Source organism: Chinchilla lanigera, unplaced genomic scaffold (genome assembly GCF_000276665.1).
Source record: "Chinchilla lanigera isolate Chin_1 unplaced genomic scaffold, ChiLan1.0 scaffold00041, whole genome shotgun sequence".
NCBI classification, from domain to species: domain Eukaryota; kingdom Metazoa; phylum Chordata; class Mammalia; order Rodentia; family Chinchillidae; genus Chinchilla; species Chinchilla lanigera.
The window spans coordinates 8,468,441-8,491,462 of record NW_004955442.1 but is presented as its reverse complement, the minus strand read 5'-3'; the positions used below and the strand labels follow the sequence as shown (position 1 = coordinate 8,491,462).

The window sequence follows — 23,022 nt, the reverse complement described above, 5'->3', positions numbered from 1 at the left end:
GTGAACTGACAATTCTTTTCCTCAGAAGCAAGCATTTTCTGAGGGTAAAATATAGTAAGTGCAATGACACCTCTTGAGTAGTAAACATTTTATTATGCTTCTGTTGTATTCTGATGAAGCTAGTAATAATAAAAAGCTAGATTGACTGCAGACCATCTTATTGGTGTCTGTGACTATATAACACAGCTAGAGGTCATCACAAATTCAAATTTACTGAGCTTAATGTTTAACAAGAAATTAACATGACTAAAGCTTTATCCATATCTGATCACTTAAAAACTGAAACAAATGCTGTGCAATGACATTTTGATGGTGCAAATATGTTAAAAAGCAACAGGTAACAGCACAACTTACTTAACACCCAAGAAATCAATGAGACAGAAGCTGAAATTTGTTTTAGTTAAATTTAGCTGGAGTAATAAACAATATTATGTCTCCAAAATCAGATAAGTTTGGTAATGAGTTATATTCGGAAAGGAGGGTAAGTAAATTAGTAATTGGGAGATTAAGAAATATTTGGTATTCAAGAATAGAGATGTTAGGGGCTGGGGATTTAGCTCAGCGGCAAAGCGCCTGCCTGGCAAGCACAAGGTCATGAGTTCGGTTCCCGGTACCGGAAAAAAACAAAAAAAAAAAAAAAAAAAAAAACCAAAAGAATAGAGATGTTAGTAAAATGCTTCAAGTCAGACACAAAAACGGCATGGTGTTTCTCAGCAGAGAAGGGGGACTGTGATAAGGACAGGAGGGTGCACAGGTAAAGCACTTGGTGCTGGGCCCTGCATATTGTGCACGTGCAGTAAAGCAAATGGGACCAGTGTTTGATGTCATCACTGAAGCCAGAAATGGTGAGGGCGGTGTTTTATTGGTGATACTGCAAAAGTGCCCTAATTTAATAGAGGAACTCTTACTAATCTGATAACTTGCATTTCTCTGTAGGCTGTGATAACATGTGAAAAATAAAGGGGACTTTGCTGAATTCTTCTGAAAGGAAGAATCTGTAAACCCACAGGAGACTTCACTGGGCCACCACATCACTAACGCACTGGTTACAAAATTAGATGGAAGTTGATCAAGCAGCTAACTGATCCCAGATATTTTTAAACTTGGAATTGACCATCTTTGTGCCCTGACTGGTGATCACAGCAGACAGATCAAAGCACTGTGCTACGGTATTCCGGTTTTGGTAGATCAAATGTCTCTGTCTGGAAAGACCACGGTTTTTAGGCACCACTCATGCACACCACACACACAGCACACAATGAAGAAAAGCATTAAGACACTGCTGAGGCACTGTCTGAAGTAACTAAGGAGTCACCAAGAAATATTCTAAAATTGCTATGGATTATATGTCCATAAACAGATTCAACATTTGTCCATGAAAAAGTTTCAGGCTAGGAGACTGCAGGTGAGCATCTCCTTAGTTCAAAGAATCCAACCTGCCTGAAAAGTCTTCAGAATAAACCAGGTGGGAATATTGCAAGACATGTCATCTCTGTCCTTGAAAAGGCACTGGTGACAGTTTTTACACAAAAGCTTGTGGCATTACCTGCAAGTGTTTCCAATGCAAGTTAATGGAGTTTGAGGAGGATAGAGAATAGGAAATAATGAAGAGCAATGCAATCAGATTCTGAATGCTTTGGCTCTTCCAGATGACTGAGCCAGCGAATGGAAAAATGTAGCTTAGCACGGTTCATTATGACTTTCAAAACCTGCAGATAATGACTGTAAATAAGGGGTGCAGAGACAATCGAATAGGGATGTAATTTAGTGGCTTGGAAAAATATTAAACCTACTGCATGAAAACAGCTTTGAAAATAGTCTCCTCTGACTATAATTTATTTTATTTTATTTTTAAAGATACAGTAGAAAGAGCACAGGGGGCTCCTAAATTTAACAGAATGCTTGACTTTTTAATGGAAATGTTCTACAGATACAGGTAAGGTAAAAAGTCTAGAGAAACTGGGTTGAGGCCAGACTCAATATCGCGACCCATTTTTATAAGACAAGCCAATTGATATTTTTCTCTCTGATTGAACCAGGAAAAAAGTTCTCTCTAGATCACTAAGAAGATATGGAGACATATTCTGAAATTTTTTTTATAAATTTACTTCTTCCATCTCTCTCTGTTTTTTAACCTCCAGGCAAAGCCTCTCCATCAAAGATAGGAGAAAAGGGGAAATATGACTAGTGGTGACTTAGGAGTGAGTATCCTTCTAATAATCAGGATTCTACACATGTCAATATCAATTGGTGGCATTTTTCCTTGTGTAATGAGGTTCCTTTATTAAGATATTGGTATACATGTATATGTTAGACAAAAGGGACAAAAGGAACATACTAATGTATGTATTTGTCCAGCTCTATATTGTTCCAACAAAAGTTACAAAACTTGAAGCAATGAGTGCAAAAATCAAATCCAGTGAGTGGCAAGGATTTTGGCAGCTTAACTGGATTATCAAAAATGAAAATAATAAATCCATATGCCTCTGTGAGTAAGGCAGCATCATGAAATCCTGTTGGTCAACATTTCACTCAAGAGAAAGAAGCATGAAAGTTTCACTGGAAGCTGACGTAACATATAAATGAAGATGTTGGAAAAATAAGACTATGGGCTCAGGATGGGTATCCACAAATTGGATATAACAAGCAATTTTCTTTAATAAAGTTTTTAGTGTCTGGAAAAAATCTAAGAAATCTAGTTGGCTTTAATAAAATTGTTTTCCCTCTCTCAGGCAGTTTTCCTCTAAAGATTAAGGGTTATTTTAATCTCCCTAAATCTATTATAAACCCATGTATATAGGTATGCCAAGGAGTTCATTTGAAGTCCATGATCTTCCATAATGTAATTACTGAAAATACCCAATCATTGACACAACATTTTAAAGAAAAAATTAATAGTGCATGCACAGTTCATGAAATTTTGACCACCCTAGCCAGGCTACCTAATGTATATTATAATTACAGTGCTGAAAAAAAAAAGCTATAAAAAAAAAGACCATAGAAAGTATAACATTACCTGCTTTAGAAAAAAACATTTATGTGAACATATGAATTTATGAAATGTTTACAAGAAGAGTCAAATGGATTTTCTGCTCTGTAAACTATTTGGATCAAAGAATAGTCACATTTAAAATATGATCCCCTTAATTTTAAATCACTGTATATTCTTCAGACTACTTCTATTTTGCTTATCAGAGTACTGTCATAAATCATTGTGGAGTCATCACTACTTTCCCTCTTACACTCACAAATAAACAAGTGCCATCCTAGTTAAAGATGTGTGTGGATGCTGAGTCAAGGTTTATGGAGGGATTTAAATTAACTGTGAACATACAGGCTTATTTATTTTTTAAATGTTTTCAAGGCTTTAAGCCATGTGCCTATTAATTTATATTCTCTAGAGTTAAGACTGGCATCCGAGTATACAATAGTGCTTTTATCAGCAGACTGTTCCAAGTTAAAGATAAATGAATGATGGGACTCCTTAAGGTGGGTGTGAATTGGAGTAATTCAAATGCAAAATATTCTAGGAATACACTGACGTGGTCAAATAGAATCAGACAAGGTCTAGTTTAGTCCTTTTTCTTTTTTTCTGGTTACGGGGGTGTTCTACTACTATGCTAGATCCACAATCTTTTTTGTTTTTTTTTGTGAGATACAGCCTTAGTTGCCCAGGTTGACCTCAAACTTGCAGTCCTTCTGCCTCAGCCTCCCAAGTAGCTGGGTGTACAGGCGTGTACCTCCACACACCATTTGATCCTATTATTTGAGCCACAAGAAAGAAGACCCATTCCTTGTAGAAAAGCACTACTCACTAACGAGGGTCACATACCTAGAAAAGCAGAAGGTGAGACAGTGCCATTGCTTCTTGAAACCATGACGCTGATTCCTGTCTCCACAAAGGGCACGGAGAAGTCCACTACTTCAGAGCGCTCCTCGTTGATAGTGAGTGAGCCGACAGCCATCACAGCCCGCTGATAGACCACCTGGATCCAGGAAAGAGCAATATGTTCACCTATTCTTCCCGGCACACCCAAGACTTACAGGGGATGAAGAGCCCGGAGGACGGAAGGTAACGTACTTCACCAATCATTCCATTCCACACGTTGTTAACCTTTTTGCCGTGCTTCCCATTGGTCACCAGGTAAAGGTCATAGGTGAACTTCACTGTTCTTGAGAGCTTCTTCAGGATGTCGATGCAGAAGCCTTTGCAGCACTTTTTAACATTCATCCCCTCGTTGGTGGAATTGCTGTGGAGACAAACACAAGGCCACAGAACTTTACTACTAGAAGGTTTGTGCACTTGGTTAGCCACACTCTTGCATATTTCAGACAGGAAACTGTGTCTCATATAGAGGAAAGAGACTTTCCCTAGGACACACAGTGAGTTTAGGACAGCACAAGTAGAAAGTGTTCTTAACTGTAACAGTTATCATGAAAACAGCTAGCACTTACTGAGTAATCATTATTGATTAGGCACTCTGCTAAATGTTGTGTACTAATTGTTGGGTTAAAGTCCACGTTTCACTGAACTATATACCTTTTATACCCCATTAAACAGGTGAGAGTCACCAACCCTTATCTTTAAGAGCTTATAATGCACTTCTTTAGGCCCAGAGTTTAGTCATCTGATGTAAACTGAATTATAAAAGCATATGGGAAACAGACAGAGGCGGATGTGAAATTTTCAAGTGAGGTAGGATTTTACTTCATCCTCTAATTACAAATTCTTGAAACCAAAAGGAAGAAGTGAGGATCTCCAGAAAACTGTGAAGAATTAGGAGATCTGGTTCTACCTGTGCTGGAGTCTGTGGACTTGACTTCTGAGGAAAAAACCAACTGTATCGTAAATGTTCATTTATCACATTTTCCCTACAAACCTACATGGCATGAAATGTAAATGGTGACACTTTGGAGAAGGGATGTCTTTGACCAGGAAAACGCCTTATACAAGTTAAGGGAACATTGCCATCTTTAAAGCTGTCTTACCATCCATCAAGATTGTACTCGCTGATTTGCTCCTACCACCCTAAGGTATTCACCTGGCCAAGTCATACTCAAAGGACATCTACACAAACACACACACCTTTAAAAATGGAGGAAACATTGGTATTCCCAAGCCAGGCAATGGAAAGTACCTGTGCAACTCACAGGGGAAGATCAGGACCTCTTTGAGCAATATACTTGACTCTACTTTGCACAAGAGCATACCATTAGCTCAACTTTGTCTCAGCCATGCATGTCAGGTAATATGTACTCTGTTTGCAAATTATACTTTTGGCACACCTACCCTTTGGAATGTTAACTAAACATTCCATAAACATGATGTTTATGGAAATCCAATATTGTAATAGGAAAATATATTCCCATATCATATGGAAAATATAGATACAAACAGAATAATCATAGCTATATAAAAGCAGATATGTTTATGAAATAACTAGATGGAAAAACAGTAAAATAAAAAGCATAGCTATTTTTGAATAGTAGGGAATTTTTTCATAGTTTTGAGATTTCCCCCAAATTATCTCATGAGCATGTACCATAGAACTGAATATCCACTGTACTCAGCAGCACTGGTATATATCTGTAGCTATATCCATGAATGTAGACAGATTTGATGTTACAGCTTTGAGTTAAAGGAACTGAGTTGCAAATGCACCCTTTTCAATGCTTACTTTTGTCTTGGGATCACAGAGTGTCTACCTGGAATTACCAACTTCACCATCCTCTTAGCCTGCCCTGCCTTCTCCTCAACCATCCTGTTTCTGCTGGCTAAGACCACCATGTGGACTTCACTCTCTATCCTAGACAGCGGGTGACCCACTCTGACCTGCCATCCTCAGCTCACAGGCAGTGGGAGCCACATCGGTGTGCTACATATATTCACATACAATTACTGGTGGGATGCATGCTATAGACTCATAGAAGGTGAGTATATTCCCCTTACCTATCAATGACCCAGAGCAGAGAGGGTCAGGTTGGAGTTAAAACTGCCAGAAATGTGATTGGAGTACAATAAATCAACGGCACATCCAGATGCCATTTTCTTCTTAGTATACGTAGCTCTGAAAATGTGCTCACATCAAATTCTCTTCTTCTCCCTAAAATTATGGTCTCTTTTGCCCACCTCTACTTACTTGTATCTCTTTCACTCTCTGCTCTTTACCTCCTCTGTCACAACCTTTATTTGCCTGGTCAAGATTCCTGGGGAGTGGGGGTAGACAGAAGTCACAAACATCCCAGGATTAAGATTCAGGATCACAGTACATATGTATTCTCTGGTCTCACTGGGAACCTCAGCTGGTTTATAAGTGAATATCACCATGTCCCTGGCTTCAAATTACATTTCTAGATATAAATGGTCAATGGTAAATTTTTGCCTAGTAGGCACCCACTGAGAACTTCTGTCCTAGTAAACCAGAACTTGGAGAACCAGGATGGAAAAGGCACAAAGCAAATGTACTAATGTAGTGTGTCATGGTAACTACAGAAATTCAGACCATGTTGTAATTGGGAACTCCTGTTGGTTCCTTTCACAGATTTGTGATTTGGTTATCTGTTCTCTGGGCAGAAGTTGGTCCCATGAAGGAAGCAGAGTGTCTGGCACAAAGCAGAGTCTATAACCTCAGTAGGACTCTTTCTTTTTTGATAAGGACACTGTCTGTGTACTTTTCCCTATGTACCCATGAACTTTCTCCAATCTGTTTGACCACCACTCAAAAGAAAAGGTGAATTCTAAGAACAATATGGGGAAATGGATCCAATAAGACGTTTAGTTTAATGGCCCCAAATTTCTCAGTGTAGCCAGTACATATAAACATAGCCATGCAAGTCACATAGAGCTCTACTCAGATCCTGGGTTGGACCCTACCAACCAAGAAAACTCAGTTCTAAGTCTCAACACTCATAGAACCAGCATGCATTTTGAAGGCTGATACTTTTCAGGATGATTGGAAAGATCAAGTAAAATAAAGTACCTATAGCACTTCTCATAATCCTTTAAAAATAAATCTCTTCTCTTCCCACCAATGATTTGAAAGTTTAGGACTTTAACTGACAGTACGGCCATTTTTTCCTGCAAATCAGGTCAATAATATTTCCATTATTTTTCTCCATGAATTTAACACTCAACTAACAGACTAGGAGGAAAATCTGATTTCTCTGCTCATTCTGGCTTCTTAGGTTAATGTGTGACCTCCAGACTCCACCAGGTACCAGAAGCAAGAAAACAGAACTTTTCCTGGGAAAGTATTACCAAGAAAATAAGTGCAATCACATTGTCTAATAGGAATCTTTTTGCAGCCTATCAGCTTTCCTTAAACCTTTGGCTTTGGGGAATGCAAGTGATCTAATCTATGCTAATGTTGGCATCAACAGATCCTAGCATTTTGCTGTTGATCTCAGCTAAGTCAAAGACTTCTATTTCACACAGATACAGAGGACTCCCATCCCCATATGGAAAAGGGAAAACTGCAAGCTACCACCTCCACACAGGAACCAAAAACGTGAATTTAATCTGTCTATAGTCTTCAACAGAAAGATCAATTATTTTAAGGGGAGTAATTTATTTGGATTCATTTTTCTTCATAGGAATATAGCTCAAGATATGGTGCTGTACCTGTTTTCCCCTTCACAGCTACTGATTTTGAAGATTTTAAACTCTTCTTACTGATTGTGAAGCAAGGAGGCCCCACTTGATGGCCCTGTTGGAACACAGACAGTGTCCTTATCGGAAAAGGAAGAGTCTTACTGAGGTTATAGGCTCTGCTTTGTGCCAGACACTCTGCTTTCTTCATGGGACCAACTTCTTCCCAGAGAACATACACCCAAATCACAGCCTCCTTTGACAATGTCCCCCTGATCTATCCCTTCTGCCAGCCCGTCCCTTTCTTGCATTCACTGATTTTTCTTTAGTTTCCCGAACTCGTCCAGTTGTTTCCTTCCTCTGGGTCTTTGCACTCATTCTTCCCTCCGCCTGAGAGGGTATTCTCTTAGACTTCAGTATGTCTGGCTCGATCTTATCTTTTCCCCTTTATCATCTTAAACCTGACCCTGGACCTGGCCCTGGAACGCCCACATGCCCCAATGTATTCTCTTATCTTACAACCTTATTTCTCTCTGTACAAGGCGGATCACAATGTGAACTGCCCCACTGCTTCACTGGTTGAGAGGTTTTCTTCAAGTGTCCATCACAGGACTGCAAGAACCTTGTCTTTTGCTTTCTTTGTCTATCCGTCTCTCCACTGTGCCCAGGACTGTGTCTGACACATACACTGTGCCTAAGGCATATTTCTGTATTTATTGACTTATTTTTATTTATAACAACATCAGCACTATTATTATGGAGGGTCTCAGCAAAAACCATTAAGACATTACTTCATGCCCTGCCTTGGTGAGCCTCACCTCCTTATCTCCAGGGGACGGAGGTTTGGCTGTCTACAGAAGTAAAGCTCTTGCTCTGGAAGCCATGCTGGGGGGCACTGGCAAGGGGGAGGCCTATTTAGGGGGGGACATTTATACTTACTTCATCATCTAGTCAGAATTTCAACTCCAAAGGGCCTGACTTTAGTGACCTTGTTGATAAAATTTCTTCTAAACCAAAATGTGCCTTCATAATACACTCAGCAACCACGTATATTTTATAAAATATATACCCTGACCTCAAGCACTGAGATCTGAATACTTGGATCTTGGGGAGTAATGACCGGGATGAGAGTCTGAAGTGGAGGAATAAAATCATTCATTCATCATCTAATCATTCAACAAACCTTGGGGTATTGTGCTCTGTACTTGTCACTAAGAGTACAAAGATTAATAAGACACTTCTTCTAAATTTGGGGAACTCATCATTTAGGGGAAAAGACAGACAAAATAACTGTGAGCTATAAAAAGAGACAGTTGGGATAGATATAGAGATTATCCAGGGTATAGTGTAAGCAGGAAGAGCTAGCCCAATTTAGAGAGGCAGGGGCCATAATTAGAAGTGGAGGTTGGGCAGCTGAAAGATAGTGACCAGAAAGTATTCCGAAAAGAGGGTTCTATCCAACAGCAGGCTTTCTTCTTCTGTGAGTCCCCCACAAGGGTGGTATATGGCAAATATCTGTATCAGGAAAGATCAGGGCCTGGCACTTGATCATGGAGCTTTCTGAATCCCCAAAGGGTGCACAGGTTAAAGTGGACCCTTAATCCACAATGTCAGCTCTTTCTCCAAACACAGCAACAGAGGAGATGGCACAAACACAGTGCAGCCGGGTCAGTTTCTATGTGGATCACACCCAAAAGTCACACGCAAGTGGTGTCCACTCCCAAAGGGAGGGAAATTTGTAAAGGTTTGAGAAGTGTGGACCTGGAAATATGAAAGCTAGAAGGGAGGAGAATGTGCTGGGGAAGGGGAGTATGAAGGGGCAGCTAGAAGCACAGAAAGGAAAACCTTCCTGGAGGAAAGACTGAAAGGGACTGCTAATTCCATGAGAAGTTTAAGAACTCAGCTGCAGAATCAGATGGATGAATATCTAAGCCATGCCTACTCCCTTGCTCTATGGCTTTGAATGCATTTCTAAATTTTCCCATAATCAGTTTTATCAGCTTACCATGGGCAAAACTACCCATATCATATTGCTATTGGAATTAGGTAAACTTCAACTTGGTGCCTCTGCAGGCATTAAAGTCTTTTGATCTATTATTATTTTATTATTATGATAGCATATATTTTCTATTACATTTTATTGCTGAATTACCTGTGCTGTTATTATTACTCACACAAGCTATTCAAGAGGATTGATGGCACACAGGCAATGGTGTGCTATCCGTTGTGGGTACTCACTTGATCTTGACAAACTTCCGACAGGGCACGGTGTTCCTCACACAGGTCTCAGTCAACGGGTCTATGTCCTCCACGATGACAAAAGGGGCTTCCTCCAAGGTGACAATGCTGAGATGGTTGTCATCTGGCTCACAGTCAGAGAAGGACTTGTACCTTGGCCACACAGCATGCCTCAGGCTCAGGGTCTGGTTCTCCCACTTGCCCACCTGCATCACAAGCAAAAAGACGCACCTGTATTTTCCTACACCACTGACTTCTAGAAGGGCAAGTCCCTCCCCACAGGGTGCACAGGAGAAGACATCATCAGTCTTAAGGGCTGTGTTGTGACACGTCTCAACACATGCATCCACTTACGTGTGCAGAAAAATGAGGAACAAAGAAAACCAGTCTGTTGGGCAGCTTCCCACTCTGGTCCCTACAGAGGCTTATCAAACGTGTGTGTCTGGGGGTGTTTCAGAAGCACTGATACTTTTAGTGCTCCCTAGGTAGTTCTAATGCCCTTCCAGGCTCCAAGATCATGGATGTCATGGAAACAGTATAAACTTTTAGATCAGAGAGATGTGTGCTTGAATGTCTACCTCTGCCACTTACTGGCTGTACAAGTTTAAGCAAGCCCTTAAGCACCAGAACTGCTGTCCTCTCATCTGGAACCTGGGCACGATTCCATCATTCTCCTGTAGATATCATGGGAAGCAAACAACGCGGTGCAGGAGAGCAGAAGCACAGTGTGGGACAGGTAGCCTAGACTCCGTGCTTTTCTTTACAATGTGGAGGAAAGAAAATGAGATGGAGGATGATTAAAAAAAGGTTCTAAGGAAAAGAAAAGGTGGACAGGCAAGAGGAAGATGCAGGTAAAAAGCACACAGCAGAAGCTTAGAAGAAGAGAACCACAAAAAGGAGCAGAGTAGGTGTCAGAAGCATTGTCTCAATCCCAAATATGCTTCCCCTGAAGTTGCAAATTAAGGTGAACTTCTATTAATCCACACAGGGTGGAGATGGTTACTGCTTAGCGTACATCAGCAGCTGTCAAAACAGAATCGATTGTATTCCCTCTGAGCAGCACTCGGCATCTTAGTGAAATCAAATTGAAGGCTGTATGTTTTGAGCCGTAATTCTATTTGACAGCTTATTGGCACTATTCACATCCACACTGGGAGCAGACTGCTGCCGCATCCCACTTTTGCCTTCCTCCTCCTGCTCCCACACGCAATTGCATGACACCACAGGTCAGCACTTTATTTGTAATACCAACCTCAAGGAAAACACCTCATCCAAGAAGCCAAGTGCCAAGTGCAGGCTTGTCTGCTAGCGTGACCTGCTCACCTCTCCACAAGTATCACCAGAAATGAGTCTCAGGCCCTTAAAGAGGATTCAGACAGGCTGAGCACAGGAGGGGACAGGGGCAAGGAAGAGAATAGAATCCTCATTGCCTGAGATTACCTCATCACTTAACCTCTCTGAGCTTCACTTTCTACACTTTTGACAACTGCAGTGAGGGCCTAATGAGCCAAGCACACATACAACACGTACAGCACGGCACAAAACACACATGCTGGCTGCTATTATTCTGTCGCTGCTGTTGTTAGCATTTAATACACAGCGTAAACATCACCTGACCCATACAGTCCTTCTTGCTTTCCTTAATAATCTATACCTTTGTACCTATCTCCATCACAGCATTTTGATATTATAATTATAAGGATGTTACTATTGAACATTGTAAATGTGCCAGTATCACACTTAATCTACCCGCCTACACACAAACAAAATCTCATATGGGGAGGATTATAATCTCAATTTCACTGTTCAGGGAAACCAAAACACAGAGAGGTTACATAAATTGTCCCAACGCACACAGCAAGGAAGTGGTGGAACCAGGGTTATACTCTGCAGCCATTTGGATCCAAAGGTGTTTTCCCACTAAGTACACAGTGCTTCTCATTGAGCCATGGTAAACGTGCTACAGCCCAAGGCCTCTCCTTCTTTACAGATGAGGCTACTAATGTTACAAAGGAACATAAATTTAGGCAAAGACCAGGACAGAATCTTTAGTGGTGACTTGACCACATCCCAAACTCACCACCCTGGCAAAAATTGTAGCCCTGGGCCAACCCATGGGGAAAGAGAGGTTGCAAAGGCTTCTTAGCTGCCAGAGTACAATAACTGTAAATCCTTCCTGCCCGACTCCCCTTCCTGCCATATCCAAGCCAGTATTCATGGGATGCCAAGGAGGGTGGAAGCAGGAGTACAGCACTTAATCAGGAAGCCAAGCTGCTATGTAAACACGGCTCTAGCTCTTGAGAGCTCTTACCTCCTCTGAGTCCAATCGGCTCATCAGTAGCCTTTCAAACACCAAAAACCAACTATGCAAATTTATATACCAGAAGGAGAACAGATATTCTTCACTTTCCCCCTCTAAATTTATATTCATGAAGTGCAGTAACCAAATCAAATGTTTGTGGAAGTCTTCATCAAAGATTCCTTCATTCTGTAAGTACTGATTGAATGGCTACTCGGCACCAAACACTGTCATACACTGACACTGTAGTGTGAACAAGGAAGGTTTTGATTGCATTGAATTGTTATGCTAAGTAGGGTGACAGGAGTCCACTACACAAAAACAAGAAGTATCTGCCTACTCCTATGTCTTCAAGATTTCCACATAGTTTCTCTTCCAGTAGTTTGAGTGTTTCTGTTTTCACATTTAGATCATTGATCCATTTTGATTTTAGTTTAGTACATGGTGCTAGACATGGGTCTAGTTTTTAGTTTTTAGCACGTGGAAAGCCAGTTTGCTCAGCACCATCTATTAAAGAGGTTATCTTTCTTCCAGTGAACATGTTCAGCCCCTTTGTCAAAGATAAGGTGGTTGAGTGTGTTTGTGGTTGTTTCTGCATCTTCTAATCTGTTCCACTGATCCTGTGGCCTGTTTTTTTGCCAGTACCATGCTGTTTTTAATCACAGTAAGTTTGTAGTATAATTTCAAATAAGGGATTGTGATGCCCCTGATTTAGCTTTGTTGCCCAGAACTGCTTTTGCTATTCTAGGTATTTTCTGGTTCCAAATGAATTTTAGGAATGTTTTCTATAGTTCTGTGAGGTATGGTAATGGTATTTTGACTGGGATTGCATTAAACCTGTATGACAGTTTTGGGAGTATGGCCATTTTCACTATGTTGGTTCTTCCTATCCAAGACCAAGGGATGTCTTTCTGTTTTCTGGTATCATCTTCAATCTCCTTTGTCAGAGAACTCTAAATTTCAATAGATAGATCTTTTACTTCCTTTGTTAGATTGATTCCTAAATATTTCTCCTTTTTTGGATGCTATTATGAAGGGTGTGACTTCCCTAATTTCTCTCTCAGTAAGTTTGTTGTTTGTGTACAGGAATGCTACTGATTTTTGAATATTGGCTTTGTAGCCAGCTACACTATTGAATTTGGTGATTAAGTCTACAAGTCTTTTGGTGGAGTTTTTTGAATCTGCTATGTAGAAAATCATGTCATCCACAAGTAATGATAATTTAACCTCTTCCTTTCCTATCCTTATTTCTCTTATTTCTTACTCTTGTCTAATTGCTCTGGATAATACTTGTAGGACTATATTGAATAGGAGTGGTGACAGTGAACATCCTTGTCTTGTTCCTGATTTTAGAGTGAAAGCTTTCAGGTTTTGACCATTTAGTGTGATGTTAGCTATTGGTTTGTCATAGGTGGCTTTCATCAGATTGAGAGAAAGACCATCTATTTTAATTTTCTATTTGGTTTTTATCATGAGTAGATGTTGGACTTTGTCAAAAGCTTTTTTTCATTTATTGAGATGATCATATGATTTTTTGCCTTTGGCTCTGTTAATATGGTGTATTACATTTATTGATTTGTGTATGTTGATCCCTGCATCCCTGGAATGAATCTGACTTCATCATGGTTTATAATCTTCTTGACAATTTGCTGCATTCTGTTTGCCAGTATCTTATCGAGGATTTTTTTCATCTGATTGCATGGGAAATATAACAAAGCATCAACAACTGGGATCTCCTCTTATTAAAAAGATTTTGCACAAAAAAGTAAATCACCAACAGAGTTAAAGGACAATCCACAGCATGGGAAAAATTTTAATCACTTGTCCCTCAGACAAAGGACTTATATCTAGAACATATAAAGAATTTTTAAAAATCAAACCATCCAAAACTGAAAGACCCCATCCAAAAATGGGCATCTGAGATGAATACACACTTCTCAGATCAAAGACAAATGGAAAATAAGTATATGAAAATATGTTCAACATCATTGGTCATTGGAGGGATATAAATCGAAACAACACTGGGATTCCATCTCACTTCAGAAAGAATGGCCATCATCAAGAAATTAACCAATGAGAAATGTTGGAGGGGCTATGAGGAAAAAAAAAACATTTCTTCACTGTTGGTTTGAATGTAGACTGCCACAGTGTTTCCAACCACTGTGGAAATCAGTGTGGAGTTTCCTCAAAAAACTAGGATTGGAGGTCCCATTTGATCCAGCTATTCCCTTTCTAGGTATCTTCTTGGAAAAATTAAAAGAATCATACCACAGTGATATAAACCAGCACCCATGTTTATAGCAGCACAGTTTATCATAGCTAAATCTTGAAAACAACTCAAATGCCTATCAACTGAGGAATGGATACAAAAGATATGGTCTTTTTATACAATAGTATACTACTCAGCCATGAAAAAAGGATAAACTTGAGATACGTCCAACTAAATGGATGCAACTTGAGACCATACTTCATAAGTGAAATAAATCAGACTCACATGTATAAACATTGTATTGTCTCTCTGGTGTGAGAAACTGAACGAATAAATAAAAACCAAAATGTACAACAGACACTGTGAAATGGGAAGAAATTGTTCAAAAAGAATGAGGAACTAGGGTAAAGAAAAGGGGAAAGGAAGGAAGGGAAAAGGAAAAAAATATAAGATAGTTACACTATTAGTTTCTCCAGTAGTTTACTGTGCTGATACCATTTGGAGAATTTTTTATGCCTATATCTTGTACTGTGAGTAACTGCTCTGAAGATAACAATATGCAATATATTAACTATTGTTATTCTCCTATTACTTTGTTATGAAATTTTGTTTTATTTTCTCTAGAAAATAAAAAAAATATAGTACAAAGTGAAAAACAACATAGCTCTAAGAGAACATATGAGAGGTGGAGAAATCAGAGAAGGCTTTCCTGAGGAGGGGGCATTTAAGCTGGAATGGGAATCTAGGGTGAGCTGGAGTGGAAGAGAGGATGACCAGGAGCACAGGAAAAGAGAACATTCCAGATGGCAAGGATCCATGATGCAAAGCCCTGAAGTCTTATTAAGGAGTCAGAATTTGCCCTAAGAGTTTGAGCTTGTGTCCCCTTAAAATTCATGTGTTGAAACCTAATCCTCAGTGCAATGGTACCGGACAAGAGGGCCTTGGGATTTGATCAGGTCTTGAAAGCAGAGCTCTCTTGTACGTATTTTGCCCTTATAAAAGAGGCCTCAGACAGCTCCCTTGCCCTTCCAAATGTGCACCCTAGTGCCCATGTAGTGGATACATGAACACACATGTGCATCTATGAATCTTATTCACTTTTCAGAAATTCTTGCTACAAAACCCCTCCCCATGTTCCCTCACATGGCATCAAAAGAAAGGGTTCAGAATCATTAACACACTGGGCTTAAAGAGCAGACAGACAGCCGGTCATTGTGGTGCATGCATGCCTGGAATCCCAGCATGCAGGAGGCTGAGGCAAGAGGATCATTGCGAGTTCTAGACCAGCCTGGGCTACAAAGTAAGCTCAAGGCCAGCCTGAACTGCACTGGGAGACCCTGTCTCAAAAAGACAAAAGAAAAAAGGAAGAGCAGACAGACAGATGCACAAGCTCAAATCCTGCCGTTGCCCTTAGCCACACAGTCTTGACCTTGCTCAACCCACACAATCTTTTGTTCACAAAAAGTAAAAATATTCCAGTTACATATGTGGCCATGAGGGCTGGAATTGTCTTAGCCAAGAGGAACCTAAGGAGCTGTTAGGATTAAATGTACCATGGCATCCTGGAAGAGATACCAGGATGGAACAGAAAGGGGAAATTAGACAAAAACTAAGAGAATCTCAATAGAGCATAGCCATTAGGTGATAATCACACATTAATTGATTCACTAATTGTGACAAATATACTATAATAATATCAGATGTTAGTAATAGAGAAACAGGGTGTGAAGTAAATGAGAAATTGCTGTACTATACTTATATAACACTATTCTAAACTAAAATCAAAAGTAAGGAGTTTTTAAAATTGTAAATCTATTCTCAGAAGATAGAGTGGCCAACAGTGTGACTGGTGGATCCAGCCATTCCACCTCCAAATCGCAGCTGATCATTTTCCAGTTGTTCTATTTGAACAAATGTCTCTTTGACTCAGTTTCATTTTCTAAACAATGGAATGATGACAATGGTGTAACTCACTGGATTGCTGGGAGGACTGAAGTGCCAAGTCGGTTACTTTATGAAAGGCACACGGAGGAACTGCCCAACAGCGGCTGTGTTGTTATGTCATCATAGCTTAAACCCATGGGGGAATCCCGACTCTAAAAGGAAGTTCACGTTAGATCTCATGTTTCAACTCCATCACTGCGCCATCTGGACACTAGCCTTCTGCCCTCTTGCCTTTCCATCATCCATTTTCTAGGTAACTTTTTGGCTTGTTTTTATATGCATATTTTGTTTTTGTTCTATTTGGTTACAGTGTATTGATTTTCCCTTGGAGAGATGGCCACCTCCAATTTTAAGAATAGGCACGTGTCCTTTATTTGCCAAATCAGTTCACTAAGTTCCCCCAGCCATGGTGATTGGCCCAGGACTGTGCATGAGAACTACCATGAGCCAATAGAGTCTTCCTGGGAAACTTAGCTGGCATTGTTAAAATACAGAGGCCATATGGAAGAGCCTGTCTGAAAATGAACACTCAGCTAAGAAATAGAGAGATGAGAGCAATGGAGTGATGGCCTTGCTTGAGCTCTTGTAACAATAAAGGCAAGTTGGCTGAATTCTTATAATGTGCTAGGTAGCATTCTTAGAACTATTATAATTCCTATAAACTCCTATACATAAAAGGAAGTTGTGAAGCTACAGCTTATTGTTATTTCTATTATGATTTTTTTGTACTTTGAAACAGTCCTCAACTCACCCAAATGGCTGTGCAGAAGAAAGGAAAAAAAATTTTACTTTCAAAATAAACTGAATTTTGCTGATAAAGCTTTGAGTGTTTTCAGCAAATATACTGAAGTTTTGAGGACAAAGAAAAATAATTGGCCTCTGATGGAGAAGTGATTTTGCTAAGAGAAATCTAAAAGGGGGAAATTAACTTTGCAATGATTTTTTAAATCCATTCTTGTTAGCAAAATTTAAATACAGTGCTATTAGGAAGTTAACTGCTCTTTGCTCCCGGAGAGTATTTTGTGAATGGGCAGTGAGTGCTTATTGAAATACTCAGCCAATATTTCCTCAGAGAAGAAATAATTTCATCTCTAGAAACTGTATGCCTCAAATTGGCATCTCCCCTTTCATTTCTGGATAAATTCAGAGAGGCGCCACAGTGACTGTAAAAGGCTAGAAGAAATTAGGTTAATAGCGTATGTAGCTCTTTTTTCAAAGGTATGTGAGTGTTTGATCTTATTTGATCTATTTATGAAATGCTTACAGGAGACAATTAAAGTAACCTCATAAGTGGTCTTCTAATCTCAAGAGCCATCCCATAAAAACATCTCTAAATACCAAAATCATGGCTCTATCCCTGCTCTGATCCTCTCCTGACACCTGCTGCCTACAAAGACAAATCCCTTTACCTTAAACTGCTCTCTATAAGTCCAATGATCTCCTTCACTTCTCCACTTCCTCCACCTCGTTCTCACAACCTCATATACACTCTCACACTAAAACACATATATGTGTACCTCTGCACATACTTATACCTATGCCCACTGTTGAAATGCATGTATCTACAGAAGTCTATGCATCCACACCTCGATGTATCACATATGTACACTCATACTTGCTCAGACCCCCAATGCACACTTACACCCTCCACATGCATATACACATAAACATAACCCAGAAGCACCCACACTTGCGCACACACACACACACACACACACACACACACATGCAGAGACAATAATATAATGATGTACATATATACTTTTCTCCAGGCATGCCCTGTGTAACACCCACTTCCCTCACTGTGCCTACACTGCTTCTTCTGCTTGGAATCTCTCTCCTCATGTCCACCTATTGAACTCCTACCCATTCTTTTCAGCCCTAACACACATTCACTCATGGAACCTAACTGTCCAGCGGTAATTCATTTTTGCATTTTCTGAAGCGCTAGAACATTCTCTCCCCCTTATTTCCTCACTAATGGACTCAACACATGGGCATTCGGTGATTTACACTGTGCTGGCACTGTAGGAGGCCCTGGTGCTGCCGTAGTGGACCATCTTCAAAGAGGAGCTTCCCTGTCTTCAGAGCTTCCAGTCTGATTGGAGAGAAGTCAACTCTCCCTAGCAAAATGAGAAGACTGCCTTGCATAGATACACACAGCATGCTAGGTAAGAAGACAGCTTCCTACTCTGGAAAGGAGTCAGAAGATGCTTTCTAGAAGGAGTGATTCCAAATATGAAGCAGACCAGGAGAGTTTGTGTGTATCCTGTTAAGGGTTTACTTTTAGCCTATGAGAGACTGAAGTGTATAGGGATGTGGTGATGGGGATTTAGTGAAGATTTTTAATCAAGAGACTCATTCCCCTGACTGGAAGAAATATATCAGGATACCTCCTCCTAGTGCAGTGCAGAGAACAGGATGTGGCTACAAGATTCTGTGTGAAGAGTGATGAGTCAGGAGGCAAATGCATACATCTGGAAGGTAGAGGGCCACAGAGGTAAGACTAGTGTGAATTCATGAGATCTCAAAGTGAGAAAATCAATATAACTCAAGGATGGACCAGCTGTATAGGGGTGGAGGGAGGGCCCAATCAGTGTTGAATTATAGTTCCATGCACGAGACCATCACAGCCATGTGAGCCATGCTGGATGGAGCCTAGCACTCAGCCATCAAAAAATTCAGCTTATTTGTTGAACTGAACTCACTCTAACCACAGCGTATCACCAATTTTTACTTAAGATTCAAAGTTAAAAACAAAAAGTTCGTTTACCCAGCCTTTTTCCTTAGACACAAGACAACGGGGATCATGAAATTAAAAGTCAAGAGGAAATTTATTAAAACTGAAAATGGGAGTGGAGTTCAGCCTGCCTGCATTCCAGTCTGCCTGGGTCCAGTTACCTCACAGGGTGATTTCATCTCCACAGGAGAAAAGGCTTTAAAACAAAACTTTACAAAACATTAGTGAACATTTCACTCTGGATAATAAGCTGTGATTTACTTCCAAGCTGGAGAAAAATATGAGTAATTAACTCTTCAGGAAGATGAAGCTAAGGAGGACAAACAAAGCAAACAGGAAGCCAATTTCTCTCCACCTGAAATATAAAGTCTTCCAAAGGACATGAGATAAATGGCCGTGAAGGAAATGTGAAATAATTGAACATCCGTATTTAGCATAAGTAGCATCATTAATTAGCATCACTTCCATGGCTCAGCATGCACCTCAGATGCACTGACAAGCTGAGAGCAGGTTTACACACAAGTGATTCCGTGTCTCGGATTGCCACTTGAAACCAGAAGCAAATGTGTGATTGATCTGGAAACTACCACAAAGATGTCTGAGACACTGCTGTGGCTTGACATGAAGTTGAAATGTGTCCTCTCTCTCTGCTGTACTTTTTTCAGTGATTTTTTTTTAAAACCGAAATCTGATTTTCAGCTTCACCTGTGATAGCTAATGTGTTGAGACCAGGTATCGACACATAGTACATGCAAACAATCTTCTACAGAGAAATCACTGTGAAGCCGGTGTGGGTTGAACCTATTTGGTATTCAGTGCTGTGGGCCCGAAGTGATCACTGGCAGGAGAAAACTCAGAATTGTTTTGCAGATACTGCAGTAAAGTATGGGCTTCCTTTGAATGGACTGTTTTAAATCCAATGATTGAAGGTGGTAGGATTATGAAACTTAAGTCTAGATAAGGACCCCTCCTTAGGAATTGATGAAGAATGCAAAGTCCTAGCCTGGCTTGGTGGCACACACCTGTAATCCTAGCCTGAAGGAGGCTGAGGTAGGAGGATCATGAGTTCAAGGCCAGCCTGGGTTATACAGCAAGACTCTGTCTCAAAAAACAAAAAAGCATGTTCTAGGCTTCTAGAGAATAGATTTGGGGATCTGGAATGGGGATCCTGCCTTCAGCCAGCATCCTGGGTCACTATACTCTGGGTGGTCTAACGACCTTATTTTGAGAAGCAACAGGAGAATGACACCTTTGGCTATGGGTAGAATTAAATGCAGCCTACGAAAAAGATGGAAATCTTTCTTCTTGGGTTACTTACGTAACCAGTGGCAATTGCCAGCAGACCTAAATGAGTTTAATCAGCTATTAGAGCCTTAATTAAATTCCTCTCAGTTGAAATTTCAGAATTGCCTAATTGTTACACAGCTCACATTGAAGCAGTTGATTTTTTTTCTCCTATAATAACTACTCTCACGATTACCTAATATCTTTATGGCTAACAGTGTCAACCGTCTTAGAATACTGCACTGATCTAGTCATTCATGGAGATATGTTTTGATCTTTACTGTTCCAAGCACAACCTGCACATTTCCATCCATTTTTCTCTTGATGCTCAGCCAACAGAAGAGCTTAATGCTTGCTCAAATGTAAAATTTAAATGAAAAGTGAACGTCTTTGGGATGGGAGCCACCATTTTCTTCAGGAGTTCCTTTATTATCACTAGTCTTCCTAAGTCCCTCTGTTCCCGGGTCCCCAGGGATGGGTAGAAGTCCTTTGGTTTACTTTTAATTCTTTGTATGCTCTTAAAAGTGATGTGTTCTGTTAATTTGCTAAGCAGTTAATAGTGTTTTCTTTCTTGTCTTTGATTCCACATTGCAATGAAATAACATCAGAGACTTGAAAAATCAGCAAAAAATTAAAAGGAGCTCTCTCATAAGCACTAATTAATCTTTTGAACATGCTCCTGGGAGTTCTTTATTGTGTAACTTCTGTATCTGTCAGCCCTCCATGGGCTATAATAACAATTATTGAATATTTAATAAGTATAGTCACTAGCATTTACTGAGGTACTGAGATCACTCCAAGAAACAGTTTCTCATTTTATTCTCAGAATCTTATAATGAAAAAGGCCATTGTTGTCCTCATTTTATAGACTGGGAACTTAAATGACATGCTCAAGATCAAATGGCAAAGGAGAGGATTTGGAATCTGATCTCAGGACAACAAAAATCAGGGCATGGGACCAAGACCACTAATGGCTAGTGCCAAGGAAGTATCAAGACAAATAAGAGCAATATGTGTTTGTTGAGGGGCTACCCCACGGGGAGCAGATAATTACTACCCTGCAATGCAAAAAGTGGTATCCTGGGAGTTGGAACACCTGGGTTCTGGCTCCCAATCTCCGTAGCCTTCACCCTTTGGGGACAACATTTTGTTTTGTTTAGTTTTCCATGTGAGGTACAGAAGGAGGAGAGAGAGCCACCAGAGGTAGTTTTGCAATTTGCTTTCATGTGAAATAGTTTTATTCCCTTCATTTGCCTATGAGCTAATTCTTCTAAAGACTTGAATTACACCATGGAAAATACCTGCAATAGCAGAGCTCTCTGTGAGCCCTACTTTGCAGGCTTGGGGTTGAATTCCACCATTACCAACAAGAACATCCAAAAAGCAATTAGAATACTAGATCGGGGGAAAAAAAACCTATTGCTCAAAAGTGAGAATTAGGTAATTTGGGGATTTCAACCAAGAGGAATGCAATTAAGGCTTTAAAAGCTGATTAGATTTCTTCACCTCCACTGTGACTTCCATGCATTTTACAAGGGGTCTTAGATGGAAGGATTCTATCTTTCCTTTGCATCGTGTCGTACTTGAGATGCTGACTATCAAGATGATGCAGTTCTGTTTACCTTGATGCATCAGTTATTATCAGAACCCAAACATAAACTTCATTGAATTCCTTAAAGGGCTGCTCCACTGAAGAAGGAAAGCAGAATGCAGAGAAACCTACTAAAGTAGTCCTGAAGGAGACATGAAGAAAAACAAAATCAGGGTAAGGAAGACTAAGCAAGAACACTGAATGAGAACTTGACCTGAGGTCAGCCCTCTGTTACAGTGACTGTAACAACTCCTTATTCTTAGCACCTTCGCAAAGACTATTTAGAAATATGGTAAAGGTTTTCCTTTGACCTTCTAATGTACTTTTTCTGGGTAAATTTCAAAGATCAGTGTAGCTTCCAATTGTAAAATAAATGAAATGCCATTTGCAATCTGGAAGAATAAATAGCTCTTTGGGGGAGTATTTACCTGGACAATATTTAGTAGTCTGTTCCCTTGGCAGAGCTGCCAATGAGATAGAAATTGGTCAGGAGAGGCATGCTCTGATCCTGGGATGAGACCTGAGCAGGGCTTTCATTTGTTCTGATGATCAATTTATTCTTACCAGCCTGAAAATTAGAAGGCTGAGCATGACTACAGACACAACTCCTTCTCTCATTCCTTGGAAAATTTTAAAAAGAATTAAAACATGGCAAAATTTTTGTCTAAATGTATAACCATTTATAAAATGACTTAAGTTCAAGGTAATCAAATTACAGACTAAGGGAGCAGGAGGCTCCAATGCATCAAACCTGACTTGAGGCATGTAACAGGCCAATAGCAGATGGATTTCCTCACTCAGCATTATGTAAAAGAGTCAATTCCATTTGGATCTCAGCCCTGAACATTCAAAGTTAACCTCAGTGACAGTGTCTGCAGAGTTTTAAAATAAGGTTATAGGACCTGGGGTATCGATCAGTTGAAAAGCATTTCATCCTCTTGCCCGTGAAAAGTTATTGGGTTGTGAATGTTGAAGCATTTGGAACTTAGTGTCAGGTCTCTGGTGGGCACTTGTGCTCCTGTATTTGGGTCAAAATAATAAATTTAAATCTTTGAGATAGACATTTTCCCCCTTTCAAATGAAAGGGCCAGCCAGGGGTTGGTGCCTGAGGCCCTGTTAGTTATTACAG

At 40.1% G+C, this 23,022-nt stretch overlaps 1 protein-coding gene across 1 annotated transcript in view; it reads right to left on the bottom strand.

The window, feature by feature from the left end:
- The window catches only part of Grin2a (glutamate receptor, ionotropic, N-methyl D-aspartate 2A), a 394,074-nt gene that overhangs the window by 73,725 nt on the left and 297,327 nt on the right, over positions 1-23,022 (bottom strand). Inside the window, exons 6-8 of the mRNA XM_005391203.2 lie at positions 9,827-10,032; positions 4,082-4,250; positions 3,833-3,986 (exon numbers count right to left, since the gene is read on the bottom strand). Of these exons, the coding sequence (XP_005391260.1) occupies positions 3,833-3,986; positions 4,082-4,250; positions 9,827-10,032 (529 nt within the window). The remainder of the gene's footprint in view (positions 1-3,832; positions 3,987-4,081; positions 4,251-9,826; positions 10,033-23,022) is intronic.